The sequence below is a fragment of the Cavia porcellus genome, unplaced genomic scaffold, assembly GCF_034190915.1.
Source record: "Cavia porcellus strain 051 isolate PalLab524CR breed Dunkin Hartley unplaced genomic scaffold, mCavPor4.1 scaffold_11, whole genome shotgun sequence".
Taxonomy (NCBI): domain Eukaryota; kingdom Metazoa; phylum Chordata; class Mammalia; order Rodentia; family Caviidae; genus Cavia; species Cavia porcellus.
In genome coordinates, this window is record NW_026947494.1 from 61,584,727 (window position 1) to 61,602,889 (window position 18,163).

Here is an 18,163-nt window from a genome sequence, read left to right on the forward strand (position 1 = left end):
TGCCCCCAGGAAACACCTGAAAAGAAAACAAAAAATGTATTGCAGTAACTAAAATTGGAACAATAACTATTGTAGTTACTGATCAGCTCCCCCCACCCAACACACACACCCAGCCTGCAGGGCGGGGCGGGCAGGGGGAGCCAGCACCAGCCAGCTCATCAGCATACAAAAAGCAGGCAGCCCTGCAGAGGTCCCAAGGATTTAGCAGGAAGACAATGTAGTTCCCAGAAGCACAGAGAAGGATTTCTCTGTCCAGTACATGAAGTCTACTCAAGGAAATATTTTAACTTGAATGTTTAATTATGAAAGCATAGGCTATCTAAATTCTGGATACTCTATGCTCTAAAAGATCGAACGATTTATCTGATATCCTCATAAAGATTCTTTTTGTTTTCACTGCTTTTGTGGTGTTTTCGATTAGTTTTGGTCTTTTTTATTTTGTGTTTAACAGACTTTTTAAACAGTAATTTTAGGTTCACAGTAAAATCGGGGGAAGGTACAGAGTCCTTAAACAATTGTACTGCCCTCCAATTGTACATACAACAACCTCCGATCTTCCACATCTGGCCTCACAGTGGTACGTTTGTTAGGGAACCACAGGGACACATCATTATCTCCCAAGGTCCCAGAGTTTCCATTAGCTTTCGTTCCTGCTCCTCCGTGGGCTGTGACAAATGTATGATACCATGACAGGCAGTTTTACTACACCACAAATCTTGTCTTCTGTCTATTCTTCCCTTCCAACTCCCCAGCCATAACATTTCGGAGTAAAATTTTGCCTTTCTCGTTTTTCTCCCTCCCTATCAGCCTGTTAATTCTCAGTGTCCCCAGATGTGCCTCAGTGTCTGAGCCCCCCTCTCAATTTCCAACCCCTTCGGCTTAGCCTGATTCATGGGAATGTGTCAGTGGCTAGGAGCCCTCAAAATGTATCTGAAGTGTTCCCATTTCCGACAAGGGTACTGGTTGACAGCCCTTCCCATAACACGTATCTCTTAAATAAATGGACTCTCAGAAAGAATCCAAAACAGGCCACCACCCTCCAGACACACTACCTCAAGGACAGGTACTGCGTTTCCTCCTTTTCCTCTCCTGTGTTTCAGAGTGTAGCAATCACTTCACAGTCCCAACATTTGTTCTCTCAAAATGGTTCTCTTGACAGAGAAGCCTCTGCCAGAGTGGGTGCGGGTGGGCGAGTGGGCAGAGGGCTTGTGATTTAGAGCTTGCACATGTATTAGTTAGAACCTTCGAGGGAGACAGACTTTTAGTTTACATTTTGCCGATGCCTAGTTCCTGTCTACCAAAGGCTGATCTCATCTTTGTGTTTACAATAGCGGATCTTGTGGGAGGAAAAAAATCCTTTCCACCTTTTTAGGATATCCAATAAACCTCCCAACACTATCAAAGAGGGAAGTGTAAAATAACTTTTCATAACAAAACAAACCATCTGATAACACAAGAAAAGGATTAGTGAAAGACTTGCTGAAATTCCAACTGCCTGGCCTCAAAGCCGCAGTCCCCCATCTTTGCAGAGATAGAGATTACAGTTGTCAAGGAAACAGGAGAGAAAGAGAGGGAGAAAGAGAGAAAGAGAAACTCCGTGTCCTTTGGTTCTCCTCATACTCACAAAGCAAGCTGGGAGGTAAACAGAGCTAGACAAGATTATAGTAGATATATAATTTACTTAGTCAAATTGCTTTTAATTCATAGTCTTGCCTCAATGTACATTTTTTCCCCCTCTGAATGTTAGGTCTTGCACCTAATTGTCCAAATGTCTGACAAATAACAGAGCTTTAAAATTCATTGTCTATGATTAAATTCAAATGCAGGACAGATGGCTTAGTCTGAGTATGTGTCAGACAGGCAAAGCACTTAAGGTTTGCAACAGGCAAGACCAGGAATTAACTGTGAAGTTTTTGCATTTATTGATACATTCATGTGTACCATGAATATGGCTGTAAAACATATTTAAGTGTTCGCGCTTTATTCAAAATATTCTCACACAAAGAAACTGTTCTGCTTTTGCCAAACCAGATGTCCTCATCTCAACCCCATTAACATAAAATCCATTTTCTTCATGTTGTATGAATTGTGTGCATTTCATTCACTTACTCGGGATCGCAACAGCACTTTCCAGAACCCTTGCTTCCCAGAACACACAACTTGAACCCCATTTCATTTGGGTGACCCTTTTCATTAAAATATTTAATTATTTTATTGGACAAACATTTGTCTGTGGGAATAAACAAAGATGAACCAAACGAGAACAAGCAAAGCTATTTATTCAGAGCTTGCTATATAGCAGGGGAGTTGGCCACTGCTCCTCAGCTGTTGGCAGAGACTCAAAGGAAGACTGAAGTGGAAAAGTTTTGTTGTGGGCCACAGGAAAGGCTTTGAGTAGCTGGGAGACTGGCAGTGTGGAGACGCGACAGGTGCACCTCGAGCAGTGGGCCATCCTGTGTGACCGTGCGGAAGGACGTACTTGGTTCTCTCTGGTTGGTCCTAAGTTGGAAGCCAGAAGGCAAATTAAGAAAGCTGTCAGTTACAGTCAAATCCTGGCTATCTGGTTTTTGCTTTTAATACTAGGAGTTGAATGCAGGATCTTTGGACTGAGCCACATCCTCAGTGCTTTTTTAATTTCTGAGGCAGGGTCTTGTAAGTCGCAAAGTTAGGAATGTAGGGTAGGCTCAAACTGGGATTCTTCTGCCTTGAGGCTAACTTTTTTGCCTGCTGGAAATAGTGGCCTAACTTCCTATAAATCTGACTTATAGACAGGAGGCTGGCTTTCTGGGCTGACATTTAGATAATAGGCTGGTTTCTGCAGACTGTGAGTCATAGTTCTTTTCTTATATGTGATCCAGCAAAGATCCTTACATATAGTCAATCACCCAATCAATAAATACTTTACAGATAGAAAGTACAGAGCCAGTGTACTCCCAAAATAAAAGACCTAATAAAAAACTGGAAATGAATAGAAACTTCTCAGAAGAAGTACAGTGGCTAATAAATTTATGCAAAATGTTCCACATTTCTGGTAATTTGAAAAATGCAAATTAAAACAACACTTGAGATTCTGTCTCACTCTAGAAAAAATGGCTGTCGGCTGCGACAGCCCCAGGGCGGGAACTACCAGCCTCCTGAGATCCCCGCCATGTTGGAACTTAGGACTAGGAAACCAAGCAACCAGCTCCCCTCCCTGGGAAGCTGGCTGTGGTGTGGCAGGCTGTGGCCGACCCAGGAAGAGAACCACCAGCGATTTCTGAGATCCCCGCCATGTTGGAACTTAGGGCGCTGAGAAACCAAGCAATCAGCTTGCTACTGATTAGCACCGTGGTAGTTATACCCAATGGAGTATACCACTCAGCAATATGGTTGAATGATGGAAGAGTCATTTGCAGGAAAATGGATGAACCTCAAGACCAAAGTGTTAAATGAAACAAATCGGATACACAGGCTTAAATACCACATGGTTTCTGTAGTATGAAAAAACTCAAAAATATAAAAAAGGGCAAAACAAAGGATAGAGAATAAGAAATAGGGAGATAGCTCTTTTGCAGAAGAGATGGGGACCAAGAGATGGAGGGAAGGATAAGTCAGGAAAAGGGGGACAGAACAGAATTAAGATGTGTTAGGTGCGTGTGCCAACTTTCTGTGACATGGAATCATGATGTGCTGGAAACATACCAATAAAAATAAAAATTTTTTAAAATCACTTTAGGGAGCCAAGAGAGGGAAAAGTTAAGATGTGTTCTGCCTACGTACCAACTCTCCACAAGGAATATAATCATTATATACTGCAAACATGTACTAATAAAAAATAAATAAAACCAATCACTTTAAAGAGGGTGTCTTGAGCTAGGCCGTGGCTCAGTGGTAGAGCACTTGCCTTGCATGCATAAGGCTCTGGGTTCAATTTTCAGCACCACCAAAAAAAAAAAAAAAAAAAAAAAAAAGAGGATGTCTTTCTGGGATCTTTGAGACTGATGTCTCATATGGTGATAAAATAAACAGTAGTAGAGATGTTAAAAAAAGTGTCAGTGCACAGTTCAATAATCATGTATGACTTGAGCCTCCATTTATTTATTTATTTATTTGGTATAGGGGATCAAACTCATGACCTCATGCTTGTCAGGCAGGCACTTCTGCCACTAAGCTAAACCCCCAACAGAGCTATATTTACATTGTAGACAAACTTCTCTTTGGAAAGCAGTTGTCAAAGAGCAGTTTGAATCTGTGTGGATTCCTCCCATTTTTTCCAGCAGTCCTCATGCATAGGCAGGTGCCCCAGTTGCCAGACACTTGGGTCATCTCACCAAGCCCTGTTCCCAAATCCCAAGGACCCAGGCAGCCCTGCTTCCCACAGTCTGGGTCCATCCCGGGAATCACCTGTTCACTGTCCAGGGCCTGGCACATGATCCAGAGCGCCTGCCCGGAAACCCCACTCCAGAGCACCCTTAGGCAGGCAGTCTCTCTCACAATCTGTTTGATCTGAAGACACAGAGAATACTGTGCCTGCTCTGGCAGGATTGCTGTGAGAACCAATCAGGCCACGGGCATGCAAACCTTTCACAGTCCCTGGCACAAAAAGGCACTCAGATTTATATTCATGTATTTTCCCCAACGACAATTGAAAATTATTTCAGACCTACTGTGTGTCAGGGAGGAGCTAGGTGCTTTGTCTTAAGCACAGCGTTTTATTAATTCTTGCTATCTGAGAATACTAGTCCTGCTTAAAAAATGTTGTACTTAACCTAAATTTGGGGTGAGGATTCAATGAGACGTCTATCACATTGCACCCTTCGTAACACCCCGCTCATGGTAGGCACTTGGAAAACCAGGCTGCATACAGTGGCTCGTCAGCTAACAACCCCACCCATGCCAGTCTGTGCAGCTGCCCATCCAAATTTTCCTTCCTTTTTTCCTTACTAATAAAATCATGACTGTGTGCAGTATCAACGTGGTCACGTGAAAACATCCCTCTGCAGCTTCCTTTTTATCTTAGGAAGTTCATGTGACCTAATTCAGGCCAACAAGAGGAAAAAGTTGTTTTCCAAGTGAACTTATTGAATGAACTATCATTATTCTAAGAAAAAGGGAGTGCCCCCCTCTAGCATATTGTTCCCTTTGTCTCCTTTTGCTGCCTGGAAAGCAGATGTGATGCTATGAGATACAATCGCTATCTTATGAGCATGACTAATGGCTTGAGCCCAGGATGGAAAAGCCCGGAGAGCCCCGGGCCCCAGCAGCCCTATGGTGATGCGGTCCCAGCCCTGGACTGCCAACTTCCAATGGCTTCTTCCTGCTGCCAGACTGCTATGACACTCAGCCAGAACTCATCCAAACTGTGTCTGGGATGACGTGAATCTTGAATGAAAGGAAAATGAAGAACTGTAAATGTCATGTCCCAACCGAAATGACAAATGCCAAGAATTAAAGATACGCAGTCATCTCTATAGGAATCTTTCTCCACCCTTCTAAGGATTAACATCAAGTCTCTCTGAGAGTCCAAGTCCCACCCAGACTCCTATTGCCAATTTGCCTTTCTCCTGTCACTTGGTGTCATACACATAGTGTCACACGCAGCGTTCCCATGGGGTCATATGTGTCATGCCTTCCCAAAGGCTTGGGAACCTCGCCCAGCATGAAACCTTCTGTCAAACTTGAGGAATCTGCTCTGGCATCTTGGTCAAAGTCCAAAAGCTGTAATTTCATTCTGACTACTTGTGTGTGCTTCCAGGTAGTATTTATTTTCTGGAAAGATTAGGTGATAAAGGTGCATCTCAGTATGATACAAAGCCATCATAAGGGTGCAACAGGTAGTTTCACCTGGTCACACAGTGAATCAGCCTGGGCAGCACCTCAAAGCAGCTAAGCGAGTTGGAAGGGTCACACTTGTTTTCTGTGGTATTACTAAGAAATAAACTGTATGCATTTTTGCGACCCTTCAATGATTGCTAAGGGGGTATTAGGTCTGAACTCGTCCCTTTTCCAGCAGCTATCAAATGATAGCATACCTGTGGAATACAAAAACTAAATTTCTTCTAGCACACAGTATGTTATCATAATACCACACAGTGCCTTTGTATTCCAACATATAAGTGATACATAAACAAGGCATTTTGCTCTGCTGAGATAGCTTATGGGCCAAACATTTTATTTAATGTGCAAGACTTTAATAAATACATTTGACAAAACAGTGAAATAAAGTACATTCAGAAAAATATTTGAAATGACCCTTTTCGATTAAATAAGAAAAGCTCAAGCTTTCAATGCCTAAAGTTACACTGCATTCCAATCAAGACAAGACCCCCACACACAATGAAGAGAAAATCTCTAATAATTTATTGACCTTCAGTTTCACATTGTGAAAAAAAAATAAATTTTACAAAACCTCAAAAATGTAGTAGTAGCAAACAATACATAGGAACACGAACATCTTACTAACTTATACAAAGTTCAGTACGTGAGTCACATACTCAATAGCCAAGAGGGGGATATTCCGCAGCTCTAATCACTCTTATTCAGACAGGTGTCAAGCCCAGAGAAAGCGAGCTACACAATTATACCAGAAGTGGAAGGCTGTCCTTTGTTATCCGTTTCTACAGCAACTAGCCCACAAAATAAGAAGAACCTTCTCTGTCTTATGCCAAGGTTTTCTGTGTGTACTGTGCTGTGAATTGTATTTGCTTCAAAGTGCGGGACATTTCACAGGGTGCGAATAGTCAAGTAGCAAGCCCAAATGCCCACATCAATTCAAAGACTAGGAGCCCAGAAAGTTTCCTGCAGGCTGGGGGCCCAACCTTTCAGAGGCTCCCTCTGGCTTGCACACAGTAATTAATAGAGGATTCAAGGACAGGCCACAACTTTGAAACAGCTGCAGAAAATTCTTCCTGCTTTCAGAACCATGCAGTGATATATAGGGCTCGACAGATTTGCATTACAAACTAGAGCTGTAACTGCTACAATATAATGACATTGACTAGGCTGCCCGGAGACAATTAGACATTTGCATTGCTTAGAACACAGCCTGGGACTCACTACTGGGAAGTACTGGGATTCTTTTATTCTGACGGCTCATTTATTTAATTTGGTCCAACTACAGCCCACTTAGCCACGGCATAGACAGACATATTTTACAGTATTCATGTGGAGGGAAATGTTAAGGATTTGTCTGTCATCAGACAATGCAAACACTCATGACATCAAAGGTTATCAGTATTGACCCTATTTTCTAAGATTCAGCAATATGAGAAACACGGACAAAAGCAGTCAAGTTGCAAACTCTGGTCTTCCCCAGACAACTCTGCAGAAGGAAGCACCTACTCAAGTCTAGCACTAATACCTACCACGGCACAGGGTTAGCAAATAAGAACTCCACAGGCAAAGAATGTATTCACAACTAGTTCCCAACTGGACCAGAAAGCCTCTCCACTGGGCCACTGCTTGCATTTCTTTGGTGTTTTGCGACCAATCGTGTCACTTTCGTATACCAAAGAGTTTTCCCAACATTTACCTCAAGGTGATCAACTCAAGTGTGTCTTGTACCACTGTGTTTCCCTAAACAACTTGTAGCACTTGCTTAATCAGACAGCAAGAACAGAGAACACATCAAGTGAATGTGGTCAGTAAATTAATTGGGGCCTGTGACATTTTTCATTTTTCCCACCACGTGTGGGTATGGCAAAACTTTCTCATAGGGTAATAAATAGATAAATAAATAAACTTTGGACATCTTTATCTCTGCCCTATATACAGAACTAGTCCATAGGATTTTCCAGAATTTCAGGATATTCTACAATGAAAAAACAACATAAAGCGATTTGGTCCTTTCCAAATTTCAGCAGCTGAGACTGAAGGTTAGGTAGCAGACAGGAAGGAGAAGGGCAGAAAGAAAAATTCTGCTGTCATCCTGCCGGTCATCCGTGTGACCACACCCCATGAACCCCAGTTACACAGGTGGGAATCTAGGAAAACTGACCTCCAAGGTTTTGATTTTGGTACCTGTGGGATATAACTTTCATTTTCTGCCTCGTATTCTTTTTCTGTCTTGACATTTGAAAAACCCTCCCACCCCCACCTGCCCTCCAGTTATGCTCCAAATTATAACTCCAAAGTTTTCATTTTGTGCAGTAAAGCACATCAACAGCTACAGAATGTGCAAAACATACAACTATTCACACACATCCACACACGTGAAGACAACCGTAAGAATTGTTTCAGCATGCAGGCATCGAACAATAAATAGCTAACTCTATAACAAATTTCTTAACAGCCAAGGGAAAGTTTAAAGTCACTTATAAATAGAAAAGCACATCTACTACTTAACAGTTAACTACAATAATGTCCCCATTGTTCACAACACAGCCCTTCAAGATTAGCAGGAGTCCAGCGCTTGCTCTTCAATCTTCGGCCAGTCCAGCCGGGGTCCCTCCTGACCCATGCTGGGGCTCTGAACCTCCAACAGCAGCTGGTGTGAAGGCTTTGGGCTGGCTCCTCAGACAGAGCTGACAACCATTGCAAATTTTACACATAAATGGTGGAGCCCATGGAAATCAAATGCTGAATGTGGTACAGCAAGGGAAAAAGTCCAGCTTTTCTCTCCCTTTGAGGGGCTGATTAATGCTGACATTAATCCACAATTACAAGACAAGGACTAGATCACAGGTTCATCCATTGATATTTAAACCATGTGCTACTCGCACGGAAACCCCACCCCACACCCTCCCTTCATGTCCACGTGGGGCACTGCCAAGGTGCAGTGGTGTTACTCCATGCTGTTGCTTCTTCTCACTGCGTCACACTTGGCCTCTCCAAATAGAAATCTCACATTGTCCTTCACCAAGTGATGGAGGAAGCTAAAGCAGAAAAGAAAAAAAAAAGGAAACATGAAGGATTTGTGCAAGAGCCTTGTCAGTAGTCACAAAAATTTTAAAAGAATTACACTCTGAACAGACCTGGGAAATACTGCTTCTAAAGGTCTTAATGAAAAGATTTTTCACATAGAACTGAATGTATATACACATGTGCCTGTGTACCCACGCACATGATGGCCTACCAAAGACAACAGTGTCCAAATGAGGCCTTTACTTCTTTCCAAGACATATGTTCAAATTCAAATCTATGCACTGAGGTTCACCTGTTGTCAACATTCATAAAATTCCTGGCTAGACAGTCACTATGAAGTGATCACTAAGGGATCAAAAGGAGGAGATTCCTATGCAAGCCCTCCATGGCTAGTTACAATGAAGGATTTCAAATTAAATTTATTCTTCAACATATAAAGAGTAGACACATTAATCCTCTTTATTTAAATGTATCTCCACTATTTATTATGGCAGAAATTAGTCTCACCTGCTTTCCTACGACCACATATCACACAGACTAAAGCTGGAGGGTTTTTTTCCCAAATTCATTAGCTAGTATCAATGAAATCTACCAAGTTAAGCATGCACATAAACTCAAGCCACTGGGACCACCAAGCCCTGGCATTTCATAGGAGCTCGGCATTCTTGCTCTACTCCCTCTGCCCACTTGCTTACTTCTCATTTCATACTGAGAAATTTTGCAGTGGGCTTTTAAAATACCCAATTTGCTCATGAAGCAGGCTTCCAGGCCTCTTTTTGGAATCTGTATCCCTATGCTATAACTCTTAGGTATAGAAAAAGGGAGCGCTGGAGAGGCCATTCATTAATTGTACAGAATTCTTCAAACTTTGCTTTTGTGTGTTCACAAGTCTGATTCATTTCTCAGTTGTTTCTTTTGGCTGTTTCCTAACAGTGATTCACGCCTTCAAGGCATTCCTTAGACTACGGTGTCATCCCCCCAGCCCCACCTCCTTGTAACCTGTATATCCACATTAGCTGAAAGAATGTGTCTTGTAATAATATAAAATTTCAAGGCACTGTACATTCACACAGAAGAGAGAGGGGCTAAAAGAGAAGAAACAAAGCAAAGCAAAGTCTCAGTGCTGTCAGGTTAGGGCCACAGGCACCATGAAAATAGAGAATAATTGAAGTAATTTCCTGTCTGTTTCTCCTACCCATAGATGGAGCAGCAGGAGATACAGTAGTTAAAATCTCCATGGCAGGATGCTTTTAGACCAGGGAAGATTTTTGTCAGCAGTAGATTAATTCGTTTAGCACCTACAGTGGAAGAGGAGAGAGCTGCGGGGTTTCTGCACTTTAGGGCTGATACCTACTGGGTGTTTTGTGTCACTCTATCCGGTTTGAACGTTTTAACACTATCTGCTATGCCGTAAACTTTAGAAATTTAAACCAACATTCTCCCTGTCAGACTCTGAAAGAGTAGCTTTGATCAGGTGCTCACAATGCCCTTTAAAAGTAGCAACCCAGGCCCTGTCAAATTCAGTTTTATGTGCTTGGCTCTGGCTGGGGGCAGCAGGGTGAAAAGGATGTTGTTTCACATATAACTCAGCACTTTATCTGCTGTTTCCCAGGGACCGGAAGCCTGTGATTAGGTTCAAATAACCAGGAGAGGGTGAATTCAAGTGTTTGCCAAAATGCTCTGGGCTGAAAAAGGAGGAACCAAAAACGGAAGACGCAAGACAACAGATAATGGTCAAAGAGACTTGCTTTTCCCACCACACAAAAGCTACTTCCACTGCTAGATCTCAGAGCATGGTCTCAATGGAAAAAAGGAAAGAAAACTGCAAATACTGAATATATGCCAGGCACTGGCCTACGTAATTTTGTCCAAGTCTGAATTAGGACAGATCTTGGAGCAAGCAGAGCTCAAACCACTCACTTGACAGAAGAGCAGTCTTAAGCACAGAAGAGATCTACAACCTGAAGCGAGCACCAGAAGAATACCTCTCCTTTCTGCCTCAGTGTCCTTAGCTGCTCCAAGAATGCCAGTTGGTCTACTAATTAACACTGTAGCTGTACCACCACCATCACAGGCAATTTTTGCGGCTCTTCTCCGCATATCTAGTCAGTTCTGGACTAACACCTAATTTAGCACTGTTAATTGAAGCTTTTGCCTAGGAGGTTCTTTAAAACTACTTGAGAGTTGAGTCATGCATTCATATCTCCAATGAAACAACTTGCAAAGCATTTGTTTACTCAGGATTACTGAGATGCCAGCAAGGCTGCAAAAACCAGTTTGGTGTGGGATGCAGTTGGCCCAGTGGCTTCCCAGAGCAAGCGTCTGGCTATTCCTGCTCCTTTGAAGGAGTTCCATTCCAAGGGAACAATGCTTTACTAGGAATTCTGTTCATTGTAACAAACTGGAGGAGACAACCAAAGAATAAAAATAAAACAAAACAGAATTAAAAAAAAACGAACAGATGAAATGTGGAAGTGAGGCTATTTTAATGTTTTATAAGAGCTGTAAATAAGAGATGGGGTAAGAAATACTAGAGAAGTTCCCAAGTCATGAGTTGGTTGTCACTGTAGTTCCTCCAAAGCAACTATCTTCTCTTACTATTAGTAAAAGGCCTATGAATCACCTAAACATCCCCGTGTTCTATGCTACACTTACACATGCACTGGTGATTCTGAGACCAGTCCTCAGAGCACTTAGCAGGAGCAAAGCAGCCATGATTTTGCCTTACACTACACTTGTAGGCTGACTAATTATTGGAGCCAGGAGTATAATATGCTCTTAAGTACACAGACAACCATTAAGGACCCAGACATATGACACAGAATACAACTTTTATGGGCCCCAACAATAGAGCCAACCTGACTGACTGATTAATTCTGAAAGGACACAGTTATAGGGCCGTGGCTCAGTGTATCTGCACATCAAAAGCCTACAGGGTAGGCGCAACTTTTTACAAGGACAGATTCAGAATCCCTCTTACGGTTAATAAATGCCCTAAAATGGGTTATATTTTGAGGAAAGAAAAATTTACATCATCTAATAAACAGTTTGGAGAGAGTAAACCAGGAAAGAACTCGAGCAATGCATTTTTTAAAACTATTCGGTCCAAAAATGGTTTCAGGAAGCAAAATCTTAGTATCAACCAAGCATTTCCTGGGATGCTCAAGTTTATCAAGTAGCAGTTCAGCATGAGCCAGGCTACCTGCTCTGACTTCTCAACCTACTCTACCACTTATTAATTAAGCGCTGTGGCCTTGGGCGTGCATCAGCTGTTTTCATCCACACAAAGAAGAGTCCTCACACCGCCCAGGGCCGCAGTGAGGACCATCCCAGGCCCTAGGTGAGGAGTCAAGACACACTAGCTGGGACCATCGACAGAGGTCAGGGGTTCTCCCACAGGCTGCCCATTAGTACCATCAGAAAACCTTAAAAATAATTATGCAGGGGGCCACCCAGACCTCATGAAACAAAGTCTCTGGGATGGGCAGTTTCTGAAAAGTTCATTGAGTGATTTTGGGGCTGTGTGAGTACTGAGAACCACTAGCTTATGTTATGAGGGTGTTATAGCTGCGGTCACATCAGGGTTTTAAATTCTGGGGGTGTCAAATCTGTTATTTGTACTATTTTTGTAGTACTTCTCAATAGGTAGCATGGGTCGTCTTGGACTCTACATTCTGAACGTGAGACAGCTAACTTAATAAATGCATACTTACGTCTTCGGAATAAGCTTTCTCTTACCTCATGCTTGCTTTCTTTAGGATGGACTGTGTTTAGGAAGGTAAATGTTTCCAGGTGCTGACAAACGCAGTGGGAATCAGCGAGTATGGGACTGTGGTAATGCTGTTCCACGCATCTAACGTTGGGTCGTAACAGTCCAAAGTCTTGCACCGCTGGATGCCAAAGTATCCTCCAACCACGTAGAGTTTGTTTCCGGAGGCCACAGCATGGCAGCTCATGCGCTTTGCCGTCACGTCTCCCACCTTGGTCCACTGGTAAGTTTCACTGTTGAATTTGTAAGCAGAGCAGGCAGAGAACTCTGTGTCTCCACCCATAATAAAGATCTGGTTCCCCAGCACAGCTGCTGCTGTGTAACGCCAGGGCTGGGGACAGGTGGCAGGTACCGTCCACCTGTTTTCACATTGATCGTAACATTGAACCTTGGGGAGCTTGTCATGACTGACGCTGGTACCTCCGAAAGCAAACAACTTGAGTTTGGCACTCACGACAGCGGCATTGCTAACGCCCTCTCGAAGAGGGGCCACCATGGTCCATTTGTTAGTTGTGGGGTCATAATGTTCCACCTGCTTTAACGAGACAGAAGGTGAGGCCGGCAGGCAGCCAGTTGCAGCCGTGTGGCCCCCAACCACGTACAGGCAGTGCTTCAGTTCAGCAGAGCCATGACCAAACCTTGCCACTAGCATGGGAGCAGCTTTGGACCACTCCTCATGCAGGGTATCATAGACCCAGACATCTTTCGAGACTCCATTTTCAGAGCCGCGGCCCCCAGTAATATACACTTTGCAGCCAATGGCACATGCACTGAACTCTTTTCTTGGGCTGGGGATATCAGCCTTAGGAATGATTTCTTTGGCCTTCTGGTCTACCAGATACAGCTTGTCACACATGAAAGTCTGTCCTCCCAGGAGGAAGAGGGCATGGCCTGTTTTCCGAGGCCGGGCACAGAGGCTGGTCACAACCCCGTCATTCTGCAGGATTTTCAGTTTGCAGCGGATGGCCTCTTCCACAATCTCCTTACTCTTTCTCTGCTTGGTGATGAGTTCCTCCATGGCCACCTTTTCCATGAGATAGATGGCAGGCAGGAGTGCCAGCCTCACAGTCTGCAGCAGTTCTGGGAGGTAGCAGTAGCGCTTCTTCAGGTCATAACTGATCCAGTTAATTGCAGACTCATATACAAGTCTTTCATCTTCTGTCTCCAGCTCTTCACTAGACAAGAGCTGCACGACCATGTCCTGTGGCAGCTGGAGAAAGTCTTCATTCTTCCTGATGGTTTGGAAGTTGCTGAGACACATTCTCCAGGAGAGCTCATACAGCTTGGTGCACTGGTGCGCATCAGACAGCAGCAGCATACCCAGACAGTTGGTGGGATGCAGGTTCTTTTCTAGGAATTCTGCACATGCATCTCGTATGTCTTGAAACTCCAGCATGTCACCAGCTTCCAGGAGCGATTCTGCATTTTCTTCATTGATGATGACCCGGGAGGAGTATGCATAGTCAAGGAGCAGCTCCAAGACTTCTGGGTGGATGGAATTGTCAAAGTTGACTTCACTGTCCTGGCTCTCTTTCAGACCACCACTGAACATGGCTTCAAAGTAGCGGCTGCATGCAGCCAGCACTGCCCGGTGGCAAGGGAAGGTCCTATTTCCAGCATGGAGAAGGACATCAGTAAAGAGACGTTGCTGCCTTAAAAGGTTCAAGTGCGTGAGGACACTGTCAGCATAGGAAGACTTATGAAACAGATAGATGTTAATGGAGCCGCTGCTGGCCCTGGACTTGCGGTTCTCATGTACACTGACTGACATTTTGTTTCCACTCCCTATAAAACAAACAAACAAAATAAAACAAAACAAAGGTTGAAAACAATGTTCCTGATGTTCCCAGAAGCAAAACAGAAGCAACACTCATTTTGGACAAAGAAAATAGGATACTTTGTAGGCGCTGCTGTTTTTCTGTCAAGGGTAAGGCAGTTGCAGAACAAAGCCTATAGCAACCACCTGGAAGCAACCTTGCTCATTGTAATAACTGTTGACCTATTAGAACCACACACTGGGAAAACAAAAAAAAAAAAGTCACTGCTTAAAAGCAGGTTCGTCTTGGAAAACCTGATTGCCAACTTCCAGGATCCTCAAGTCCTTGAGAATGTAAGTCAGCAAAAGACAAGGGGAGTAGGCCTTGTCTCACAGTTCCTTGCTGTCCAGCTGATTCACTGTGAGGCCTCTTAATGCCCAAGCTCTTGCTCTCGTAATGCCAGGATGGGCTCTGACTTTCATGCCTTCTGCTATATAAAGCCATGTGTAAAACAAATACCTTCTAATTAATTCCATTAAGAATTCCTTTGGTAAGATCCAAACTCTATATACATAGTAAATGCCCATCTTCTGCAATGGCCAGGCCTTTATTTAAATGTTAACAGATAATTTCTAACTAGACAGCTCTCTCATACAGAGTTTTAAATGGACCCCAGCATAAACAATACTATATATTGATCGACATGCTTAAGATAAAAGCACACGGTGGATTCCGGCCACAATGGCCACCCATCTTTCTTGCTATGATCAGCTTCCAAAAGGAGGATTTGGCACAGAAAAATAAGAGTATTTTGAGTAGCACACTACTGCTGCTTTTCCATTTTTACAGCTCTACAGTAATTTTTGGAAAGCCAGCCCCAAGAACAAAGGTTGCATCTATTCTTCTTTTATTAAACGGTATGCAAGGGTATCTACAAATACTGGCACCTGCATATAAGAAGTTCAAGGAGCAAATGCTCCCTTATTTATATTAAAAACCACACAGAACTGGGTGGAGGTGTGCATATGGGTGTGTATATGAGTGCATGCACAGATGTGTTATTTTGCCAGCTGTGGTTAATTGAGGGCCATCCTAAAATTTATTTGTTGACTAATGTGTTTTCCTAGGTATTGAAAATCACAGCTGAACCAAATTCTGTCTATCTGCAGTAAAAAAACCTATAGGGAAAAGACATGAGAAATGCCTTTTTTCCATCTTCAAAAACCAAACCCTACCCCTACACACTATTCTTCTGCTATTTTAAAAGAATAAAGCCCTCAAAAACCTGCCTGTGCATGGGTTCCTGAGGAAGTTTTGTGCCCCCAGAGGATAAACTGTAGCTGGTTAGGGCATCTGTTCCAACCCAGAACAGCCAGTCCCCATAGTGCAGCTGAAACCATCTGTTTTCCTTCAACTCCTCAGATATTTATTTTTTAATTTATACTTTATGTGTTAATAAATACAAATGAATGATTTACCAGATGTATGGGCTAGAAATCCTAAACTATACTTTCCCAACTAGCTGTGAGAGGAGGCACTGAAAACAACCAAAGCAGGTGCCCAGCAAGACTTTGACATTGAGACCACATATCATTAGGTGATGTAACTTGTTTGCCTTTACTGTTGGAATGTAACTTTTTGTTATGTATAAACATGGCTTGGTGGGAGAAAGTAGGCAACATAGTCTCACATCTCAAATTTTAGCATTAGACTTTATCAAGCACCTAGAAATGGTCACAGTGGCTTAGGATATGAAAAACTGAGAGGAGTCAAGCATCATCCCCACCTGGACGCCTTCTTCCTGTAAGTCCATTTTAACCAAAGCCCAGAACTCTGCAGAATGAACGCTAAGGGCCCTAGATGCACCAGAATTCTGGAGTGCTTGGGTTCTATTTTCTATGCTCCACCACTGTGGCTAACTCTTGAATGACTGCATTCAACCTTTAGTATCTGGAAGACTATTGAAAATCTAGACTTCTCAACACTCTACCAACTAGGAAGCTGCCTCTTCTCTGAAGAAAAAAGGCAGCACTGGCAGAATCATCAAGAGCCTGCTCCTTGGGCTAGAATCCTGCAGGGCCTAGACCTGTGCCACTGCACATGAGGTTCGCAGGGACAAAACAACATCCCCAACCAGGTGCACACTTAAGGAAAACAGTTTGCTTAGAGGACCTCAGGATACAGAATGTGCATCTCCCTACATCCTCTCTTTTGCAGGTTGGCCCAGAAAGCCAGGTGGGACAGCACAGCTTGTCATCTTGGACACCATCCAACTGGAAAAGCATGTCACCATCAAAGTGTAACATTCCTGCAGGAATGTATGATTAAAATAAATGGTGCACTTGAAAACCCAAAGGGACGACTTGCTCTCTGCCTTAGAATTAGGCAAACATCAACATATCGGCAGAGTGACCATTTAGACAGTCAATAAATGCACCTTCAACACAAAGTGAATCATTCTTTTGGCATTTTTTAAGCCTCCAGAGGCCCAATATTTGCATGCCACGGACAAGGACAAGAAAATGCACACATACGCTTAAACTGCATCTACAAAGAAGACTGAGAAAAGGGCTGCTATTGTTGCAAACATCAAAGGGGCTTTCAGTTGCAGTAACTCTTAAGTCCCTTAAGGCTCCTTACGCTCCCTTCCTGCAACGTTTAGCGCCCCCAACGTCTCCAGATTGTAAGTCCGATTGCAGTCCCAGCAATAGAGAAGCCAGGCAGATATTCTCAGGTATTTACACTGCTGGTAACAGTGCAACACTACAAATATCTTTAAGATAATTTCTTAACATTCAGCTCTCTGAGGTAGTTGCAACGCTTTTGAATACGCTGACGGTGCCTGTGAGGACGACACCAAATTACATGTCCAACTAGTTCAAAGTTTCACCTCCACCCCGCCCAGCAATTCCTATTCTTTGATTAATATATTACACTGAAAGCCGAGTGCGCAAAAGAGAAGCGAGTTTTTCAGAAATCAGTTTTCATTCATTCCCACGGACATTTGGCCACAGCGAAGTGCTCCGCAAGAGGGGCATCTGTGAGTGTCAGCAACTTCTCCCGTAACCGGGGAGGATGCAGTGTGAGCTAGGCTGGACCGTGGGGTCCCCGCCGTGGCTTCTAGCTCCATCCGCGGCTTGCCCGGGCAGCGCACGGTAGAGGGGAGCCGCTCTGGCCCCTCCCGCGGGGTCCGGCTGCCGCGCTGCGCACTAGGACAGGGGCGGCCACAAATGTCCTCTCCCCAGGACAGCTGCCCCATCCCCGCCACCGCTAGCCCCCCAGCCCCCAGCAGCCCCGGCCGCCTTTGGCACGCCCGCGGCGCCCGCAACAGGTCAGGGCGGTGGGGAACTCACAGCAGTGGAGACGCCTCTGCGCACAGCCGCTGGGTTCCTGCCTCGGTCACCGGCGGAGAGGAGACGAAATGGGCGTCTCAGTCCCGTGCGAAAGGAGCGCGCATGGAACGCTCGCCAGATAGGCGATCGCTGCCGGAGCAAGGGCTGGCGGAGCCACACGCGGCAGGCGGCTCGCCTTGTCCTCGTGGTCCCCGGTGAAGGCTCCGCAGCGTGCCTCCCGGAGCTTGTCTCGGAGGCTGGAGAGCCCGCGGCCGCAGGCGCCACGGAAGGAGGCGGGCGGTGCGCGCTCGGGGGAGGGAGCTCAAGCGCTGTGCGCGCCGGCGGCCGCCTGGCGTCTGCACCGGGCTCCGCCACGCCACCTCCTCGCCGGCTGCCGAGTGCTCTGCGCCCAGCCCCGCACGCTGGGCTATAAGCGGCGCGGCCGGGAGGGGAGGGGAGGGGAG

The 18,163-nt window shown here is 44.5% G+C and overlaps 1 protein-coding gene across 1 annotated transcript; it reads right to left on the reverse strand.

Annotated features, from left to right (window-relative positions):
- Positions 1-6,130: 6,130 nt before the first annotated feature.
- On the reverse strand, positions 6,131-17,910 carry Enc1 (ectodermal-neural cortex 1). Its single transcript, XM_003461919.4, has 3 exons — positions 17,721-17,910; positions 12,580-14,395; positions 6,131-8,852 (listed from the first exon to the last, which is right to left on the reverse strand). The coding sequence occupies exon 2, from the start codon at positions 14,379-14,381 to the stop codon at positions 12,612-12,614; it is 1,770 nt and encodes a 589-aa protein (XP_003461967.1). The 5' UTR covers positions 14,382-14,395; positions 17,721-17,910; the 3' UTR covers positions 6,131-8,852; positions 12,580-12,611.
- Between the last annotated feature and the right edge of the window lie 253 nt (positions 17,911-18,163).